Raw genomic sequence first — 22,331 nt, forward strand, 5'->3', positions numbered from 1 at the left:
GCTTTGCTACAAAAGTCTTTGATAAAACAATGGTGTTAAGAACATAATCAAAGGAAGCTTCTCACATCTCTAAAACTTTTAGGAATAGGAAATTCCATTATCTCACCTTTTCTGGGTGTGGCCACACACCTTCATTTGACACAAGGTGTCCAAGTATTTTGATTTCTTTTGCTCCAGAGTCCACAAGAGCTTGGACTGATCGGCCATCCAGGAGGATATTGACATAGTTTACTATCATTTTTGTAGTGATTGGCAGTGGAGGATTTTTCTCTTCAGTGGCCCCACCTCCAAGGAAGGTCGCACACTTTAGTTTTCCAGGTTGCGAGGCTAGGTGATCGGCTGGAGCTTCTAAACATCGATGGAGACCTTGATTGGCGTGTTGGGGAGCATCCTCTCCAGCTGCTAGCTTGCAGCAATGATTACCTAAGTCGTCCTGACCCACATATTCTTGTTCACCTTCATTGTTCCGGAGTTGGTGTCGGCTAAGATTGATTTGCTGTCTTCTGGCATGGGCATCATCAAATATCTGCCACCTTTCTTGACAATAGCGCACCACATGTCCTGGTCGTCCACAGTGGAAACATACTGGCTGGTTATCCTGGGTCCTCCAGACGTCAGTCTTCCTTGGTGCCTAAACAGGTTCCTCATGCGGCATTGTAGAAACGTAACTCCACCTGGGTCTTGACATTTTCACCATTTTAAAGGGAAATGAAGGATGAGAGATTGGGTCCAGTGTCTGTTCCACTTCCTCCCTTATGACTTCTTGAAGCGTCTTGGTTTTTTGCTCACCATGCAATCCAAGTGCCTTCTGAACTTCCTCTATCACTATCTGATGAAGAACATTTGTGAAATCAGTTGCTTCCTCCATCACAGACACAGATAATACATTTGGAAGCCGTCCAAACTTCTTGCATGTGATTCTTTTTTGATGCATTGTCTCGATATACTGGCACCATTTTATGAAGTCGTCTGCTGTCAAAACCTCCTTCAGGAGTAGGGCTTGATACATATCCTCAGCAACACCCTTCGTGAGATGTGCAACCTTACCTTCCTCCTTCATTCTAGAATCTACTATTTTATACAGCTCCAAGACGTCTTGAATGTAGGATGCTGTAGTTTCTCCTGGACGGTGTGCCCTGCACTTTAATTTATCTTCAGCCTTGCACTTTTGTCATTGTGTGTCGCCGAAATACTTGCTCAGTTCGGCCTGGAATACTTCCCAGCTTGTAAACTTCTCCTCGTTGTTATCATATCATTGCTTGGCAGTTCCCTCCAAGTAAAAAATATGTTAGCCAAACGCACGGTGTCATCCCATTTGCTAAATTTGGCTATACGCTCATATTCCTTCAGCCACTTGTTTGGATCTTGGCCATTGTCATCAGAGAACGGGGAAGGATGTCTCATGTGGTGGCACACAGTTGCTGTTATAGTAATGTCCTCTTCTTCTTCTGTCTCCAGTATATTGTGATGTGTTGAATATGGCTCAATCTCGGGTTTCTCGCCACGTAAACAGCGGCTCTGTCGTGGCCTGATGCGAGCCACTGTGTCGTCGATAATGCGCGCTATCACAAGTTCCGATACCCAGCATCTCCACCAGAATAATGTCATATAGAAGAAGGTGTAATTAGATGAATGACGAACACTAACTTCACTTAACAAAGGTTTATTAAGCACTTGCACATACAAGAGCACGGAGTGAACTACCTCTGGCCAGAACACATACAGTATACATACAGCTACAGAACATTCCAGTACAATGAGTCTTGATGTTTTTGGATACTTCTAGAATGTACTCAAACTGAATATAGAAATTAAAATTGTACAGTTCAGTTGAATTTTGAACTCGCGACCCTCCATGCAACAGTTTAGCATCATAACCACTACACCACACTGCTACTCAGCTTCTTCTGTGACAATATTTCAACATAACCTAGACATCATACAGTACTTTGCTCACATTTGTTGACTTCACCATCTCACACTTAAACTCTCACTACGACGTGCATTCCAAAAAATTATAAAGAACAAAACTGAGTATTGTCAGTGTTCTGTTATATTTTCGTTCTCTTTTCGATACCTTGCTCACATTGAGACAAAATCATGTCACAAGTACATTGTCTCTGTTAGCTGATATCTTGTTCCATAAGAAGTGCTAGCACTGCTCTGAGATAAGAGTTGCTAGCTGTCCTTCATTTCAAATATATGCCTAAGTTTATTCATTTAAGAAACAATTCCACATTTATGGATACAAAAGTTGAGAATATTCAGATTTTACACAGACCTGAATTATACTTGATGGGGATTCCGAATTGCCCCTTTGAGCACATAATGCAAACAGCTCTTAAGTGTAATTTGAAAATACTGTATGATACATTTTACTTTTTGGAACACTTTTCCTTCTTGCTCATACTGAAACTGTCACAAACTTTGCAGCCACATTTGGTGAAGTTGTTTTTCAGTAGCTGGTATTTTTCCAGAAAACTGCCTACCATAAAGTATATTTGGTGCTTGGGCTAAGCTAAGACTGGAAATGACGAGTTTCTTGATTTTAGTTGCCTTTGCTGCAAAATAATTTCTTATATCTACAAGGAAATTGGAGGCTCTTCACTTCTGAAACAATGTTAGCAATGCCAATCACAGAAAATCGAGAGATGTTATTCCCTCCATTTGAACTGCATTCAATTGAAAAATCAATACCTAGACATCAAAAAGTGCTTTTCATATTAGTGTATGGAAACTATAACCCCATATTACACTGCTTTGATTTTCATAACTAGATCTTCTTTCAGTTGCTTTGGTATCCATTGCTAGATTAGCATGACATGTTGATACATCTAAACAGCTCTTGTGTGTGACTTTGTTCCAGGCAGAGCTGATTCTTCTACTGCAAAAATGTTTTTCCCCCTGTCTTTTTTTGTCTCTTAGTGCGAGTTATGCATTGGGGGTGAGCCTTTCTTTTCATAATACAGGTGTCTGTCATCTTAAATTTGTGCAATGGAACACATCATTAACAGATAGCGATAGTCATATATTCATTATAAGATTTGGTGAAATAATCTGCCTGACAAAAAAGTGAAGCAATCAAAAGTCTTGGACAGATATCAGCGTAACTTTGCAGAAGTACACTCCATCAGCAGGTATGTAAATTATTAGAGTTGCAATTCCCTGTGGCAGGTAGAACAGCTACCAGTATGTGACAGTGTTTTTTGTGTTTAGTGTTGTTACCATGTCTTATAGGGTATGTAAGAAGCTTGAACAGCTTCAAATGTTGAGTGATACATGCGAAGGATGTGGACAATGTCTCTTGAGACAGCGTTATCAGCACCTGATGGAGTTTGAAAGGGGACCATTGTGGATCTCTGGCTGGCCAGCTGGTTGAATCATGCAATATCCAGATTTTTGAGGCATTTGGTTATGACAGAGGCATAATGTTGGACTACATGCGGATTTGATGGCCGGCATACTTGTTGGTAAGGTTCCAGTTGACAGTGTCTGACCACCACAAAGAAGAATCACTCTATTCTGTACAAAGCACATCATAACCCCTTGACATTCATGCCTGTGATCTGAGGCCAAGTAATCGACATCCTGCTACATTCTGCATCATCCCGCACCATTAGTCAGGAGACTAGCAGCAAACCGGATTAGGGAATTCTGTTCCATGTATAAGCTGCCATTAACACAACACCACGAATGGCATTGTTTGGATTAATGCCATGACTGGGAAGCATGGACTGCTGATGAATTGAGCTTGGTAATGAGTCACGATTCAGCATTACCGGATGTGACGGTTTTCGGCAAGTACAACTGTGGCTTGGGGTGAGATCTGGTTATTCCAATGTTTTGGAGAGGCAGAGTGGTGTTACTCCTTGTGTCATGGTGTGGGATCCATTATTTGTGACTTTGGTCATGGCTGACAGTGATTGAAGGAACTCTGATGCCACAACAAACTGTCACAGGTGTCCTGCGTCCTTGTATGTAACCTCTCATTTAACAGTATTGTGCCAATTTTCATCAGTACATTGCCTTTGGAGAGGTTACAACGGCTTTATGACAACCATCCTAACCAGTGCATGCATTCGGGCTAGAGAATGTGGTGTGTCATAATGATAGGCGAGCTACTACTGTCAAGTTCTTTGCATATTTGACTTGATTTTGTAATCACTGAAGTAACACCACATGCCTCTCAATTCATGAAATGTCATTTCATTTCTTCCTTCCCACATGGGTGCTTCCTTTTTTTTTTTTTTTTTTTTTTTCCAGTCAGTGTAGTTCATGGGCAGTCCATAGAAAAGTACCATAACCACTAGCTCCTGTGGCATTTACCGTGCAGTAATCTCTATCCTCAGCATATAGCCAGTCAAAGAGTTTGGCAAAAAAAAACTTTGATGTATCGTGTTTATCTGGTTCATCATTCAAGTTGTACTGTGTGCCAGACCAAGATTTGAAGCCGGATTTCTGCAATTCGTCGGCTGTGTGCCATCACTTATACTGTCAAAGCATAACTCGTAGACCAGTTCAAATTTTCAGCTTGTCACAGGTTTTGAAAGATGAGTGAGAGACTCATTTTTCAAGCATTTTAAATGGTTCCAAAGTGTATTTGAAAGATTCAAAGGCATAAAGGTTTCAATTTATACAACTTCTGTGCATTCTGTTTTGTACTGAAAAATGCCAGTCAATGTACTAAAAATGTGTTCCGCTGCTTCAGTATCTTCCATTGAGATAGTGAAGCCTTCCTGTTGAACCAATAGGAACTGGAACACTTACAATCTTCAAAACATTGTGAACAGGAAGTGAGCACTGATGACATTGCTGCTGTCCTTCAGTGGGAAACCTGTATCCAGCAGCTGGTCCATGTGGTAGCATAAAGTTCACTACAATTTCATTTAACTCATAACTGGAGTCTATAATCTCTGCAATACACCAGTCACAGTCATGCACACACACAACAAACCTCCCCCTTATCAGGTTGTAAAGCTGAATATTATCATGCTGTTTCTGAGGAGTTGGCCGAACAAACAAAATTTCTTCTTTCTTGCCATTTAAAGTGCATGCAATATGAGTTTGCCCATCACTTTGAGTCCAAAGAGGTGTCTTCTGAATTGCTTTCACAGGAGTAGTTTGTTTGGACCAGTCTTCTTTTTTCTGCTCATGGAATTCTTCGATTTCCTCTTTGGACAAAAGAATGAGGACGCTGTGCATGTGTAAGTTTTCATGACTCTCGTAAAATTGTCAGCATTCTGAATCACAGCTGTATTTGTCCTGGAGAGATTATGTTTTGTAGTGTGGTGCTTCAGCAGGCCTCTTACGCCATCACAAGGACTAACACCTACCTCTGTAGTTAACTGATTCAGGGTATTTAATTCTTCCTCTATTGATGCAAAATCTGCATCATCAGCACAGTGGGAGGCTTCACCTTGTTCAGATACTATCATTGTTGTTGTTCCGTCAAAACATTTAGAACCCAAAAAGTTTTCACTGGAAACATCTTCACTTTGAAACAGAGTCTTCAAATGAGAACTTATTCCCAACATGAACAAAGTCTGTTTTTGTTTGTTTGTTTTATATATCACTCTTCTATGGATATGCAAATAGTCAGCACATTTCACTCTCGTGTGGCCCCAGTCAGAAGACATTTCAAACAGTCCTTTTCACAAAACACCCTGCAACTGTGTCAACTGGCAAATTCCTCACGAAAACACAGAACTCACTGGATGGTCTCGGCTTTCTTAGCAGCCTCGTCAGTAAACAAATTAGCACTGAACAATTACAATACAGAAACCCGCAATGAACTAAAATGACAAAGAAACTGACAAGAAACTACAACAAAGTGTAAGAAATATCTGCGACAATGAAAGTGAAAAGAAGTAACTGCAACAAAGGAAGTGATAAGAAATAACTGAAACAAAGACAATAGAAATAAACATTGTAACAAAGTAATTAGTAAGAAACAACTTCAGTGGAGACATACATTACCCTTGAAAGTTAAAAAAATGATTTTTTAAAATAAAACCTGTCCAACTGAAAAGTGGAAGCTCTTCTTTACAGAGAATATAGTACTGCATGGTACTAATCAACAGAAAAAATCTAACTTTTCTCGATTGGCATTTTTGAAAAAAAAATTTTTTTCTGTAAATTATTAAAAAAAAAAGTCTAAAGGCAACAGTAAAAGAACTTTGACAGATGTGTCCAAAGGGAGGATACCATTGTAATCATAAAGCAATTATCTTTCAAATAAAAGAAAACTCTAACATAATATCTAGAACTGTTACAATCTCTACACATTCAGAGTACCAGGTAGAAGAACTGGTGGAGCGCGTAAACACGTTCAGAGCACACAGGGACAGGTACAAAGGCGCACGCATTAACACGTCCAGAGCAGTTAAAGGGTTAATGAGTAGGCTACAGGTGATTGGCTGTGGTCTTGGTGGAGGAACCATTCTGACATTGCCTGAATTGCTTTAGGAAAATCTAAATTGGAGCACAGGGCATGGGCCTCCATCTCTTGAATCTGACAAGGGAACCTCCCCATCGCACCCCCCTCAGATTTAGTTATAAGTTGGCACAGTGGATAGGCCTTGAAAAATTGAACACAGATCAATCGAGGAAACAGGAAGAAGTTGCGTGGAACTATGAAAAAAATAAGCAGAATATACAAACTGCGTAGTCCATGTGCAACATAGGCAACATCAAGGAGAACTCAGAGCTCAGGAGCGCCATGGTCCCGTGGTTAGCGTGAGCTGCTGCGGAACGAGAGGTCCTTGGTTCAAGTCTTCCCTTGAGTGAAAATTTTATCTTCTTCATTTTCGCAAAGTTATGATCTGTCCGTTCGTTCATTAATGTCTATGTTCACTGTAATAAGTTCAGTGTCTGTGTTTTGCGACCGTACCGCAAAACCGTGCGATTAGTAGACGAAAGGACGTGCCTCTCCAATGGGAACCGAAAACATTTGATCGCAAGGTCATAGGTCAACTGATTCCTCCACAGGAAAACACGTCTGATATATTCTAGACGACACTGGTGACGGCATGTGCGTCACGTGACAGGAATATGTTGTCGACCCACCTAACTTGTACACTTGACGAATGGGTAAAAAGATTCTTCTACCTTGTCCGATTTAGGTTTTCTTGTGGATGTGATAATCACTCACAAAAAAGTGATGAAAATAAAAAAATTAAACATTTCACTCGAGGAAGGACTTTAACCAAGGACCTCACGTTCTTCAGCTGCACACGCTAACCACGGGACCACGGCGCTCGTGCGCTATCAGTTCTCCTTGATGTTGCCTATCTTGTGCATGGACTACTCAGTTTGTAAATTTGCTTATTTTTTTCATAGTTCCACACAATTTTTTCCTGTTTTCTCGATTGATCTGTGTTCAGTTTTTCAAGGCCTATCCACTGTGCCAGCTTATAACTAAATCTGAGGGGGGTGCGATGGGGAGGTTCCCTTGTGAGGCCAGTGTCGTAACAAATGTAACACATGTTCAGTTTGATTTTAGACTGTGCTCTTATGCTGTCATGTACAGGAAAGAATGCACATGTAAACAACTCCAGATGACTTAAAACAGCACATCAAGGAAACTTACTGCTCTCTCATCCATAGGCAAGTTAAGTTGTATATTCAGGAAAATGGGCATTCGTTTGAACACCCCATGAAAATGTATGTCCCCCACCAGAACGTCCATTCAAGCACAGCCAATTATGTATGTTCAGCATGGTGTATCTACCCCCAAAATTTTGAATATTCACAGTTCTAATGTTTTGTTTAAAAAATTAGAACTCATTACTGTAACACTTAGGAAAATAACTAAATAAGCCATGATCACAACTCCACGGAGTGAGTAACATTTTCTAGATTCACTCTAACTAAATAAATATTCCTTGCGCTTATTATTTTGTAAGTTACAGAGGACACCACCTTTTCTGAGACACCCTATATGCAGAAGAGATTATGGAAATCAGTTATGGAGAGTAAAAGCAAAAGAAAATATGCTAAACAGTATCTGCTTGTTGGCTGTGTGCATCAGTGTGTTTGCAATAGATTGTGCAAAAATGTAAAATCCTGAGCAAACGTGAACCATGCATTTTATTCTTCATCATTGTCTAAAATGAACATGCACTCAGTGTCTAATGACAACCTTTTTGATGACACATTAAATTTTGCTGCTCCTCCTTACCTTCTTCTTCTTGAACTATAAACAGTTTTACAAGGGGAACTGCCACTCACAGTGTTGAGAGTAGACAAGCAAATAAACTAGGTTTGTTTGTTGGCTGCTTTAGCCATTGAACTTTTATTACACACACACACACACACACACACACACACACACTATTTGGCATGGGTGGGGGGAATAATGTCATTTGTGTGCCTCTCTCATGCTTAGTGCTGTTTGTTTATCAGAATAAAAAAAAAACTTTAAATAACAAAATATTTCTTTTTGGTATCTTATTTTTCAACAGCTGCTCAAAACCATTAAAATTAAGGTTTTTGTTGTTTTTTATGTCTTAGTGCCCTCGGCAGTCAATAAAGAAAACAGCAATGACCAGAAAACGGCTTGTAGTTATTGCTGTCTCAATTTCCCTGATCGAGCTGCACTGCGTGCTCATTGCCAGACACCTGCACATCAAACGGTTATCATGTCAGATGAAGGGAGAGACTGGCAGTTTCGCCCACCCCCACGTGGTTTTACAGCTGATACTTATAGTTTATGTGAAAGTGGCACACACTGCCGCTACGGTAACCAGTGTGTGGAAGCTCATTCTGCCGATGAACTGGCTGAATGGCGGGAGCGGTTTGAATATCGACGGATGAAGATACAACGAGCCTGTGAGAAGGAACTTTTTGGAAAATCATATACAGAGCAATTACTCGAGAGGTATGATGTCCTGAATTAATGTAGTTCATATGTATTTCTTTGCTTATAAATTTTTTCTGTGTGCTTTATCATGGCAGTTTTATGCTGCAAAATATCATAGGAGTCTATTTTTGTAAGCTGAATCATGACCTTCTTTCGCATGTTTCTGTATGAGAGAAGAAATCGTGTCATTTGTCACATGTCTCTATCAGTAGAGTGAAGATACTTGTGTTTTATTTCTTAACTGAGAAACGTCTGCACATATTAGCAATGTTGGATACTGATTGATTATACTTCTTCAGCTGTGACACTTCAAACTATTTGCTTTCTGTGCTATTGTGTGGGTTTATTGCCATTATTTAATTGTTTAATGCAGTGTACCCAAAAATTTAAAACCAAATAGATTGGCAGTTCTTTGTTAGTCAATGAATGTTCTGCACAGTAAGCTCACAAAAACTTGATTTCAACTTATTTCTTCATACAGGCCTTTCTTTATGAAGCCTAGTATGACTTGACAAAATAGCTGAATATGAAATTAAAATTTTGATAACATATCAAATTAATCTGGATAATTTCAATACGCAAGTTGTGAAATTTGTATCTCTCTGGTTACCATTTTTGTGTTGATCTACTGACAGACTATTTCTTCTTAAGATACATGATCCTTTCTTTACACTTAGTGTGCAACTACAACAAAGTTCAGAGCAGTGATCACAACAGTGGAGACACTATTGTACTACCAGACACAAACAGTTATGTCATTTTTTTTTTTAAATATTCCAGAGTGTGTGCAGCAGTTAAGTTACATTGGATGAGTCCAAAGGACCACCAGTAATATTTGGTAAGTTAGTGGGTCATCTTTGATGGGAAACTAATTTTGTTTATGTTTAAGCGAGTTTCTACAGGTAATCAGACTGTCGCTATGTCTCCCAATTCTTTTCCTGCATCCACTGCATTGTCCACTTGCTTTATCCACTCTTTCTGCAACCTTATCTGTATTTTTAAAATGTGGATTACATACAAAAAGCTTCTCTACCCACAGCCTCTATTAAAGTGGATCCAAATAATCAAGCACGTAACATATTGGGTCTGCCATTTCCTCTAAAACTGGCTTCTTCCCCGGTTTCGAATTCTACCTTTTAATTTCACTATTGGTGATTCTCTTTAATTGTAACACTCCATTATTTCTCAAAGTGCCTTTATTGTGTTAAATTTCTACATTTTATGCACAGTGTTGTTTTTATTTTCATATGACATTACAGGGATACACTTCTTGACAGCACAGTGTATTGCGTTTCTTATTCAACTGAGAAAGACAATGCTATATTTAAGATACTGGACTCGCATTTAGGAGGATGAAAATTAAAGTCTGTGCTCTGATATTTAGGTTTAGGTTTCTCAGTGTTTCCTTTAATCGATTAAGGGGAATTGGAACGCCCTATCCCAACAGTGTTAAATTTAGTGACTTGGCTTCCCTGTATTTCAGGAACCACTGTAGCCATTGACATGAAACTTTTACAGGACATTAAACTGTATGTTCTGAGTCTACTGAACTACAATAATTGTGTTTCAGCCACTGCTTTCGGAAATACAATATTTTAATTATACTTATCATTATGATCTTCTTTTAGTTCAGTAGTCTCAGGATATGTATGTTATTACTCCCTGAAAATTTGAATACTCTACTCGAAGTGGTTTCTGAGATTTCAAGAAAAATGCAACAGAAGATGTAAATTTTCAGGAACGGCTTCTAAAGTTTCAAGAGACTGTAACTCACTTAATATATGCTTAATTTTTTTAAATTTTTAATCACTCGGAAGAACCCTGCATCATACTGTATATCGTCCTCTTGACCTTTTTTCTTCTTCCTGGACCCCTTAATGGCTGTAGGATTAATTCCCATATGCTGTAGTACTTTCACCCCACCAATGTTGCCATCATTAAAAGCAATAACAGCATCACTGAACCCCCACTTTAGTGTCTTCATTCCAACAAAAACATTTTTTGGTAAGGGAATCCATATAAGATTAATGAACAACTCATTGGGATTTTGAGTCTGACCTTGCACACACTTCATCAGTAATTCAGGATTTTCCAGGTTTCTGTAAATGAGTTTTATGATATCCATGACTGCTGCTGGGATGGAATGTTTGTGGCTGTATGAACTGTTTGCGTACTGGGCATTGTGATAATTGCACCATGAATCGTGTTCGAGAGGGCAAAGGTGGTGTACTTATTTTTCATCAGTTGATAGAATGTGGAAGAAGTTAGCCCATATTGCCTGCTTTATTTTCAACAAATCCTCAGTATTAGTTCTAATGGTCATCCCATAATACTGCTGGAATTCATCAATCATTTTGTCTGTCAGCATGCCTCTTATGGTTTTACCATCAGAAAGTCTCTTGTCTCTCAAACTTTTTTTCTATTTCCTCAGACTGGTGCCCATCCTCTTCTGGGCATGACCAACACATTCCAGTTTTGTGACAACCTTCTCACCATAAGGTTGAGTGGCTACTACATTCCCCCCTTTCATTCACAGATCGACTAAAATTTTCAACAGCTGCAGAGGCCTCCATACCACCACTTGTTCCTTCATAATTTGTGTCACAGATATGCCTTTCTTCATTCCCTGATTTACACTTATAACAGTGTTTGGTTAAAATCTGGAAATCTATTACCTTTCCAGAATCCACACTGATCACCGTAGCAACAGAATTCTTAGAACTGTAGCCGTGCTTCTGCCAGGTGCCATCAAACACTACTGGTATGTCAGTCATACCATCATTTATTTCAACAGCTTCATTTGCAGCACCATTCATTGGCTCACATGCAACAGATTCCACAGCAGCTCCAATAAATCCTGCATACTTGTCCATTTTACAAGGTGGGTGTGGCATATTCATCACGGCACACATGGTTTCTGCTGCAGTGTGTCCTTTGCCAATGGCTGTCAATCATTAAAACCACCTAACATTTAGGCTACTTCAAAATAATTATCTTTACACTAATCAGAATTCCAAAATGAATGAGTATATTTACAACTGGCACAATTAATGATAAGTTTCCTGGCTAGTCCATTTGATACCTCAGTTTTCATGTAAACTAACTGTCCCTCCACATATTTTACAACACACACATTCATCTAACAACCTTGCTAGGATGTATAAATCTATCAGAATATAACCTAACCTACCATTTACATCACTTTCATTTTGAAAAAACTGTCTATCACAACGCTTTTTTAATCTTCGAAGCACTAATGGATTTTTCTCTGAAGACTGATGAGTTTGCCTGTATTTCATCGTCTGTAACTTCACACGCCACATGTTGAACACAGTGTTTCCATTTATTCGAAAATCTATTACCATGAAACCTGTGTTTCTTGAAAACTCTTCATTTTGGCACCATACTTTACTTTTTGAGAGGTTTACCAATCTATTCGTCACTTTTCCTCGGAAAAGTGTTAGCACTTCGACATACAATGAGTGTTTACACTATGAAACGATATGATACTGTTTTTGATAGTGCTACCAATACGAACCCGCAATTTAACTGTTATAACACAGTAATCCACAACCTTCTATATAAAAAGTTACCGATTTTATTAGATCTTGAAGTAATCCACATAAAAATTTTAACATTTTCAACCGGTGTAGAATGATATTTAAAAAATAAATAAATAAAATACTTCCCATGTGAGTTTATAAGTGATATATGTTATTATATTTGGAAAATTGCAAATTTTATCATTATATTTGGAAAATAGCAAATTTTATAATGAGATAAAAATCCGAAAATGTGAAAAAAAATGTTTTCCATTCTGACTGCCCTTAAGATGACTGTTAAGATGACACTCTTGAAAAAGAGGTGAATTCTTTTTGTTCCCTCTCTTTGTCTGTTACGAACATGTGCTCCATCACCAATGGCCAGATCATTGATAATGTGGTAAAAACTTTATTTTACTTGTTTCATGCTTTATTTTATGTATCCTGTGCCTTCCTGAAATAACTATATTGCATTAGGTATTGGTTGATAAGTTGTGAATATTCTTAATTTTGATTTGTGTATACTAGCACCCAAAGTTAGTGTTTGCTGTTATGTCTCAATTACGAGCAGATGACACACATTCCATGTTGCAGATTCGTATGAAATGCCAGTACCTTAGACACAAGTCTCTAATTACTAAACAATATGTAGAGCAAATTGAGATAATAATATAGTGTTATGAAAATCTACAGAATACTGAACAACAAAATGGATGTAGGATAAGGAAACCTAAATTTGTTTCTACTGGGAAGGACCTTAATGAGAAGCAACACAACAAAAGTCCTGTCTCAGGGTAATTGTAAGATGACATTTATGTACACTTTCATGGAGCATTTGCAGTCATGGAAATTTATGGCTAGTTGGCATTGATAGAGTAGAAAAATGTTCTCTCAGAGCAATCCTAGGCATTTGCTATATCCTTTCTTCCAGATGTGCTGTTTCAGCCTGGCTGCATTTCCTCCACCCTGCCCCCCCTCCCTATCCTTGCTCCTTCCCCACTGTCTCCTCCTTTACCCTCTCGGTATTCTGATTTATGTCGTCCTGGCTATCAACCTAGTTCCCTGTATTGCTTGTAATTTTGTTCCTCCTGCCTCTTCTTTCATCCTTTTTGGCGTTTAGGTCCCCACTTCAGATTTGACCTCCATTTCTAAATTTTCTGTTTTTAGGGTGAGCCATTTGAACTCCCTTCCTAATGTCTATGGTGTGGCTTTCTCTCTCCCCCCTTTCCTTCTCCTTTTCCTTCCCCACCATAGCCTCCTCCCAACCCGCTAGATCCCCAGCACTTGTAGCCAGTCCGTGCAGTGGGGCTGTTATGTACCCATCTGGCTGAGCCTCATGACACCACAGGGATCACACTACTGATACCAGAGCAGTTCGTTCCCCATATATGCCAGGGTGTGGTTGCTTGTCTTCCCGGAGCATCGGAATTTCTGGCAATGGCCGCCATGCCAGGCAATTCTCACTGTGGCTGTATGGCGCCCATGGTGAGAGCCCCTGATTGGAGTGGGTTGTATCAGGACAGATCCTTGGTGCATGAAGCGTATAAAGCTGCAAAAATCTGACTGTTCTCAAGTGGCCGGATCATTGAATGCTGCTCCATGTGACCCAGCTGCCTTCACTTTCCTGTCTACACCCTGGGAGGAGGGCCAGGCTCACTGTCTTGGGATGAAACACTGTCCCTGCTACCTTGTCTGCACTAGGACGGAGGGGGACACATTCACCACCATTAAGCCATTGTTTTATGTTGAGTTGAGGACAGGTTTGGTGAATTGGAGTATCTCAGTAGGATGCAGTTGTGCTCCCTGTTGATCAAAGCTTCTTCTGCCACCCAGTCTGCAGCTCTTCTTGCATGTGATTGTGTTGGTAATGTTCCAGTGTCTGTTGCTCTTCATCTGTCTCTGAATGTAGTCCAGGGAGTGATTTTTCATAGGGACCTCATTCTGCAAACTGATGAGGAACTCTGGGCTAATCTGGAGCGATGCGGCGTTCAGTGTGGCAGAAGGGTTGTAAAGGTAACTGCACGAAACTTGCGCCTTCATTCTGGCTTTCGAGGGAAATAACCTCCCAGAGAATGTCAAGGTTATGTGCCACAGATGTGATGCAAAGCCATACGTCCCACCACCCATGAGGTGCTTTCGGTGCTTGCATTTTGGGCATATGTTTTCCCTCTGTACAGTGGACCCTTTGTGTGGTGTCTGGGGACACCCAATCCATGAGGGAAGCCCCTTTGTTCCGCCACCCGTGTGTGTCAGTTGTCTTGACCGCCACTCACCAGATTGCCCTGCTTACAAGAAAGAAAAGAAGATCCAAGAGTACAAGTCCCTGGATTGCCTATCTTATGCTGACACTTGCCAAAAGTATGATTGACTCCATGGAGTGTTGCTTTCTTCAACTTTTGCCTGTTACATCCTTTCCTCTTCTACCTCTTCCTTACCTCAGCTCCATCCCCTTCTCCCCTCCACTTCCCCCTCCCCCTCCCTTGCAGTTCCCAGGACCTCCTCCCCCCCCCCCCCCCATCTCTGGGAGCCACTCCCCCTCCCTCACCAAAGAAGTGCGCCTCTTCTTCGGCACCTGCCAGTGTGATGGGGCTCCCCTCCACCTCAGGACCCCTCCCCCTGGTGTCTCTCAGGCTGGAAGCCTACTACCACAACTCAGCGTGAGACACACCATATGTGTGTCCCGTGGTTGCCCATACTCTTTCGGTTCTGGATCTTGATGATGCCTATTCTCCCTCTGTGCCCGGCCCTCCTCCACCTCTGAAAGAGAAGAAGAAGCAACTAAGTCCTAGGACAAGGCTCCTCCCTCCCCCAGTGTCCCTAGAGGTGCCATCTTCCCCCTCGCAACCTGAGTCTGAAATTTAATTTATGGATGTCACCCAGTCCTTGTCTGTGACAAACAATGGCCGAGTGACATGACCTCTGTCCTCCCCTCTGCTTCTTTATGTCTAATCTGGCCTCTCACCACATGGTAATCCAGTGTAATTACAACGGATACTATCATCACCTACTGGAAATGCCTCCTTTCCTCCTATTCTGTGTTCTGTCTTGTTCTTCAAGAAATGCACCTCTGTGATGACCACTCTCCAACATTTCATGGTTATTGGGCATTGTGTTGGAACCATGCTGGCTCCGAGATAGCATTTGGAGGAGCCTGTGCTTTGGTTCATGCTGATGTCTTTAGTGACTGGATCCCCCTTCGTACCAACCTGGAAACGATAGTGGGGGAAGCCAAGGCCATCCACACGAGTGCAGGAAAGGTTCTGCTGACGTTCTTATTTGATCAAGATGGCCTCCTTCTGATTCACTTTCTGCAGCACGGGACAACAGTGAATGCCCAGCATTACTCACAAACCTTGACCACCCTTTGCCAAGCGATCAAATCAAAACGATCAAATCAAATCTCACCTGTGGGGTCATTCTGCTCTACGACAATGCATAGCCTCATATGACCAACACAGTCACGGCGTTCCTGCAGAAATTCAAATGGGAGGTTCTCGGTCACCTTCCGTACAGTCTTCACTTCTCTCCCTACGATTACGCCATTTTTGGTCCCCGTAAAAAGGCGCTGAGGAGCAAACGAATCACCTCGGACTACGAAGTCCAGCTGTACATGCACAACTGGTTAACATCGCAGGCCCGGGAATTTTATGAGACAGCCATTCATCGTCTTGTGTCGCAGTGAGACAAGTGTCTCAACAGCCAGGGTCAATACTTCTAACATAGAGGTACGGTTTCTGCAATTATGCCTGCGGCTCGTTTCTTTTTGATTGCCCCTTATAGTTGTCCACGTCTGTAAGGCTGGGAAGAACCCAACATTTCTTGACAGCTATTGCCCGATTGGCCTGAAAAACATACTTTGTACACTGCTTGAGAGGATGGTTAGCTTCCGATTTTGTTGGGTACATGAATTTCGGGGCATTTTGTCCCCATATCAATTTGGCTTCTGGACAGAACGATCTCCAACTGACCATTTTCTCAGATTTGAAACAGCAACCTGATGGGCTCTTACTAACCATCATCACCATGTCGCATTCTCCTTCAACCTCCATAAGGCATAAGACACAGTTTGACCCCGTCATCACACTCTTCCTCATAGTCATCAATGAGCTTGTAGCTTCTGTTGGGCATCTGGTCATTCCAGCATTGTATGCCGACAATTTTTGCATCTGGTGCAGCTCCCACTCAGTAGCATCTGCTGAGCACTGGCTCCAAAGTGCCATCCGACGGGCCTCTGCATGGGCTGTATGCTTTGGCTTTCAGTTTTCTCCCTCCAAAATTTGCGTTATGGTTTTTTGTAATTGACCCGTAGTACACCCCGATCCAGAACTTAATTAGGCGACCAGCTCCTAGATGTTTTAGCAAAGTTCTGTTACTTGGGCCTTATTTTTGATAAAAAGCTAATGTGGCCGCCCCATATTTGTCACCTGAAGACTATATGCATACGGAAGCTTAATGCTCTCTGCCGTCTGGCCCTCACATAATGGGGTACATAAAATCTCTCTTTGTCCAAAAGTCGAACGACATCTGGTGCACTACTGCTATCAGGAATAAACTCTGCACAATCAAGGAGACTACTATGGTTTGGCACTCTTCCTTCTGCTCCTCTCAGAAGCCGTCCGCTGACTAATGCCATCTATGCATTGGCCATACCAGGCTGACCCAATATTTTCTTTCCTGTGTAGTCTTCGAGATTCCTTAATTTTAATATTAGCAGGCGATTCGCTTTCCTCTGTGAAAGTGGTTTTTATTTTCAGATATGAGAATTTGCTTTACTCCTGGAGCAGGGGCAGAGTGGTTGTGGTTGTGTGACAGTTCTTCGTGTTTACTCGGTCCACTTCCCCGTGGAAAGATCGCACTTTTTTCCAGTTTTTATGTTTTGTCTACCCATTTATGTCTTCTACTGTGTGTTTTAACATCTTTATTTCATAATTTGTCTTCTCTGACTGGATCCTTCCACTTTCAATTGAGCCTCTCTTTTCTGTGAGTAAACTTAACAATCACGGGATTGATGACCTCTCCGTCTGATCCCATAACCCCTCTCAATCAATCATTCAGTTACAGTGAACTTTGATTTTAAGTTCTATGATTTTATGTTCGTGATTCTACACCATAAACATGTAGCCCCTTTGAAAAACCCATAAGATCAGTGCTAAAAATTCCCTGATTTTACATTTCTTTCTAGTACAGTTTACCTCAGTTCTAACTTCTTGCTTGACCTTGTCCTGTTTTCTTGCTACTGATGTTTGATGTGACTGAACGAGTTACAAGTGGCTCAAAAGACAGATGGTTCACACCATTGGTTGTTATGGAGTTATGGGAATATTTTAGGCCATTGTGAGGGTGGGGTCGTGAGAGAGGAAATGTTGCATTAATCTATGATCGGTGTTGCCAATAGAACTTGCAATACTTAACTTCACCACGCAATTATGATACAACTACTGCTTGGTTGCAGCGGTAATGGAAAAAAAAGACAATCTATGCAAAGTGTTCCAGACCGAGCCAATACGTGATGAAGGGGGCAGCCACCACCTTTTCTTGTGCCACCTGTAACTTGGTCTTATCTTTTTGCATTTAATTCTGATGTAGTGTGTTCAGCAACAGTGTCAATCGTTTAAATTCAAACCCTGAGTCTCAAAGAATATGCTCAGTTATAACTGAGGAAATGTCGCCCATTTCCGTCTAGTGAACTCTTATTGGCTGGTGAATTGTTAAGTCACTCAATAGCCAGTGCAGTCACCACAGCATACTTGCCAACTGGATGTGTGGACGGGGAGTGGCCCTTCAACAATGGGAGTGAAGGTAGGGGTGAAAGCATTTTGTGAAGTGCCGAAAATATACTTTTTGTGCAGATGATGATGTGCTATGATGGAGATGTCATATGCAAATAGAACAAGGGTTTTGCGATAGTACATTTTAAAGACTTTCCTGTTCGTTTCACACCACACCCTGCAGATCATAAAGATTGGCAGCAGAGATAGAGGGCATGAAGCAAAACTGTGGCACCTGAACTTTCTTTCAAATTTACATTTTACACGGTGTAGAAAAATTCATTGAGGCGACTTCTAATAAGGTTGTAATGTCAGTTGGGGAAGTAAACTCATTTTTTCATGTCTCTGTTTCTCTCGTCAAGCCTAAAATAACACTTTAATGGTGGTGAGCATATGAAGTGCAGCTCATAAGAGAAGCATTAAGCAATAAAAGCAGTGGTGATAATAAAGTATGTCATTAAGCAGATGTTCACAGTTATAGTTTAACCACTTAGCTGCTGTGAGGTTTTTGGTTTAATTCTACACATTCATCAGTTTTTGCTTTTTTCTGGGTGAGCACAAAGGGTGATGTCTCAAAAAATGCGTGTTTTGAACTTATAATTTGTGGTCATAGCATGTCCAAAAATAGCTTGATTACCATTAACTCAGATACCAGTTTAAATTTTTTGATGACTTTGTACTTGCTGTCACACATCTGTGATTTTTTAAGAACTGATGAAATTCATTACCACAAATTATTGTATAAGTGTTGTATTATAGTGCATTTAATTTCCTTCACTTACAGAGATTTTATACAAATTGTTGGAAATTATTGTGATTTTTAATCATATATGCCTATTACATGTGTTTTTTCTTATATTTTGAGGGGTTTTAATATTTTCCTTGATTGCCGCATTTTTCTCAAATTTGTGTTTTTGAGTCTGACGGCAGGTTCCACTGTATTTGTTTATATCTCATGCTAATACATACCACATTTGTGTTATTCTTTACTATAATCTGTCACGACAGTGTGCATCAGTGTCAGGTATGTAATAAATGACAAAATAAATAAACACATGGATAAAAAAACTTTGTTAAAATAACACGTCAAACTCCAGTATGTTGATGCATGATTGTTACAGCTGCAAGCCTATCTATAGACTTAGATGTTCACAAATTATGAGACATCCACGGCTGAGACTCCTGATCGGGATAGCATATTGTACTGTAATTCCGGAAATCATTGCAACTTTTAACCCTCGAGCAGGTGTGCAGCTCTCTGTACACATGTAAAGAGTAGTTGGCTTTAGGCTGCCAAGGTAGACATGTGCAAGCAGAATCACAGTTTAAACTTAGTTTAATTAAACAATGTTAAAATAAAGTTACATAATATGAGCCAAAGCATTGTCGTGTTTAACAATAATGAAATAAACTTTCATTACATCACTCTGTTGCCACACAGACAGGTGTTACTGAGGCAGTAATGACCCACTTGAACCATTAAATAGTGCAATTGCATCAGATCTGAGCCAACCACTTATTTGATTACTAATTATCTCGCAGAAAACTGCCTATTGTGGAATTGTGCTCCTAGCTCGTAATCTGGGTCATTTTCTTGCACAGACTGTAAATTTTTTCCTCATCTAGCTCATTTTGTATTTTCTGTTACTGCTGCTCACTTTGTGCAATAACACAATTTTGTTTTAGCTGAAGAAATAATGAAGGAATATTGGCTTGCAATTGTGAAACAACAATGAAAATGTCCAAAACCACTTTATTTGTGGTTGGTGCACTCTGGACCCAGGCATGCCCACTCGAGGGTTAAAGTCTTTATGATTGAAAGCCACTGGCTGACACTGTGTCACATGGCAGCAACTGTAAGCGTTAGTCATGGCTCAGCATAGCATATGGTTTTTGATGTGCTACAGTCTCACAAGTCTCTGCAGGATTGGCGTTCAATAGGAGCTGTTGTACAGAATCACTGACAAGTTCATTCCTGAACACATGATCATCTTTGTCAATTAGGAAAAGGTGCTGTGTACCTTGAGAACAAAACCTGGGTGCTCTACCACTAATCAGTAGTGAAAAGAGCAAATAAAGAATGACGCTGTTGCATGCCAACCAAAACAAAGACGTTCTGAACTCAACCACCAGCAAGAGAAGTTATGCTGAGCTTAATTTGGGCAAAGAAAGCATAACTGAGGAACAGTATGTGTTGTAAGGGACTCCTGTCTCTAGTGCTTCACACTTGCACCTTCTGAAAATTTTTCTTTGGCTTGCAATCAAAGTAAACAATGTGGACTTTTATCCATTGCCCAATATGGCCAGTGCAAATATTGTGATGATCATATTACTTGTATTTGGTGTGGCTTCTGTGTAAACCTTACTTGCGAAACTCTTCCCCAATCAATTTCCATAGTTTTGGACCACTCTAAGAAGGGCTGGGTGGCAAGGAGTTCCGTTCTGAAAAGGAAGTATGCCATGTGAAGTGCAAGTGCACTTTTTTCCTGTGGGATCTCAAGCACTTTATTAGTATTTGCAAACTTGCATTGAATGTGATGGAAATTATGATGAAAAAGGTACTGCTTTCTGCCATTTATGTACAGCAGAGAACATGTAAAATAATATTATCATTTTGGTTTTTATTTGATTCGCACTTGGTATTTGACAGTGTTGATTTACTTGAAGGAGTTGTTAGAGAAGACAAGCACATAAACATAAAACAAAAATAGTTAATGCTACAGATGCAACAACAAAAAAGTGACGCACCTTTAAAATATTTCACTGAGGTAGATGCACCTGTAAACAGTACTACCAAGATATCCAACATATCACAAGAAGTTGAAAACCCCTAAGTTTGTGCTCAGGCGGCATTCTTGCAGTTTTACTATGGAGGAATACAATTTTTATTACATGGATTGTCATGATAGCCTAAAGAAAATAAACAAATTGACTAAGAATGACAACACTGAGCCTCGGGAAACTAAAAGAACAAGAAAGAATGTTGTGTTTCTCTGATAATTTTTGAGGTAGTGTCATGTTTCAGTAAAAGAATCCAGCTCTGGAACATGACAAATGATTAGTAGTCTTTTTCACATCAAAAAATGGTATTTCGTAATGAAGCATATCAATTGCATAAAAAGTTATAAAGGTGACAACAGTTTGATTGCTATCAGAATTGTCAGTTGAAAATATACAAATTCTAAAGTATTTTCTCAAACATACATTTGGAAATGAAAACAGAATTATGGAATGCACAGCAGTGTTAAAGGTATAAGATAGCAGATAAACTGAAAGAACAAAGGCTATGTTAGTGGTATCACTATTAGTTTCAGACTAAATTTTTGTGGTTGAATAACCACGGCTATTAGGTACGATTAAACAAGTGCACCTTGTTCGTAGATTGTTTGCAGATACTGAGAGAGTGTGGAAATCATACATCTCAACAAGAATAGCAGTGACTCATAACAAACGAGAATGGTTGTGAGTCTTATTCTTGCAAATATCAGTGTGAATCACTTCTTTGTTTCATTTACTGTCCATACTTACAGTATGGAATTTTTGAAATTAATGTGCATAACTTTTAGAAACAGGATCAGCTTTGTTTAGCAATTTGTTACAAACCAGTGGACCAACATAAACAGAACCTTAATATTAAACCATCACTATGCAGTATGTTACAATTAGTCATACTGAGTATGGCAGATGTATATTTGATTATTTTGAGCTCTTATTTGGTAAAGATCATCTTTATATCAAAGGCTTCTGTGTCATTGAGGAACTCGGAACTTGCTTGGATGAAATTTGGGATACTGTAATAGGATCACAGTAATTGTTAGCATTTTAGGGCACAAAAAAAAAAAAATGCAATTGTAGAGCGCTTTTGGATGACCATTTCATTTGTTATGATCTCAGGAGAGTGCTGCTTCAGAATCAAGCCTTTGTCTGCTACGAATCAGTTTGGTGTAATGATAAATGCCCATTGTGGATATGAAGAAATGAGAAGTAACAGTAATACACTGTGGCTTTTTGTAGCGATACATAAGAGAGATTTAGTGGGTTGGTGATTATTTTCTCCTACGAACTTTGCTCTAAGTTACAAAACTTTATATAAATACAATTTAAAAATGGGTTGTAACTGAGGCTGTCAGTGATAGTGAGAAGCATCGAGAATATTAAAAA

At 40.0% G+C, this 22,331-nt stretch overlaps 1 protein-coding gene across 1 annotated transcript in view; it reads left to right on the top strand.

Annotated features, from left to right (window-relative positions):
• The window catches only part of LOC124605713 (probable helicase with zinc finger domain), a 150,562-nt gene that overhangs the window by 8,367 nt on the left and 119,864 nt on the right, over positions 1-22,331 (top strand). The window contains exon 2 of the mRNA XM_047137586.1: positions 8,512-8,878. Coding sequence (XP_046993542.1) covers positions 8,512-8,878 — 367 coding nt within the window. The remainder of the gene's footprint in view (positions 1-8,511; positions 8,879-22,331) is intronic.

This window comes from Schistocerca americana, chromosome 3 (assembly GCF_021461395.2).
Source record: "Schistocerca americana isolate TAMUIC-IGC-003095 chromosome 3, iqSchAmer2.1, whole genome shotgun sequence".
Classification (NCBI taxonomy): domain Eukaryota; kingdom Metazoa; phylum Arthropoda; class Insecta; order Orthoptera; family Acrididae; genus Schistocerca; species Schistocerca americana.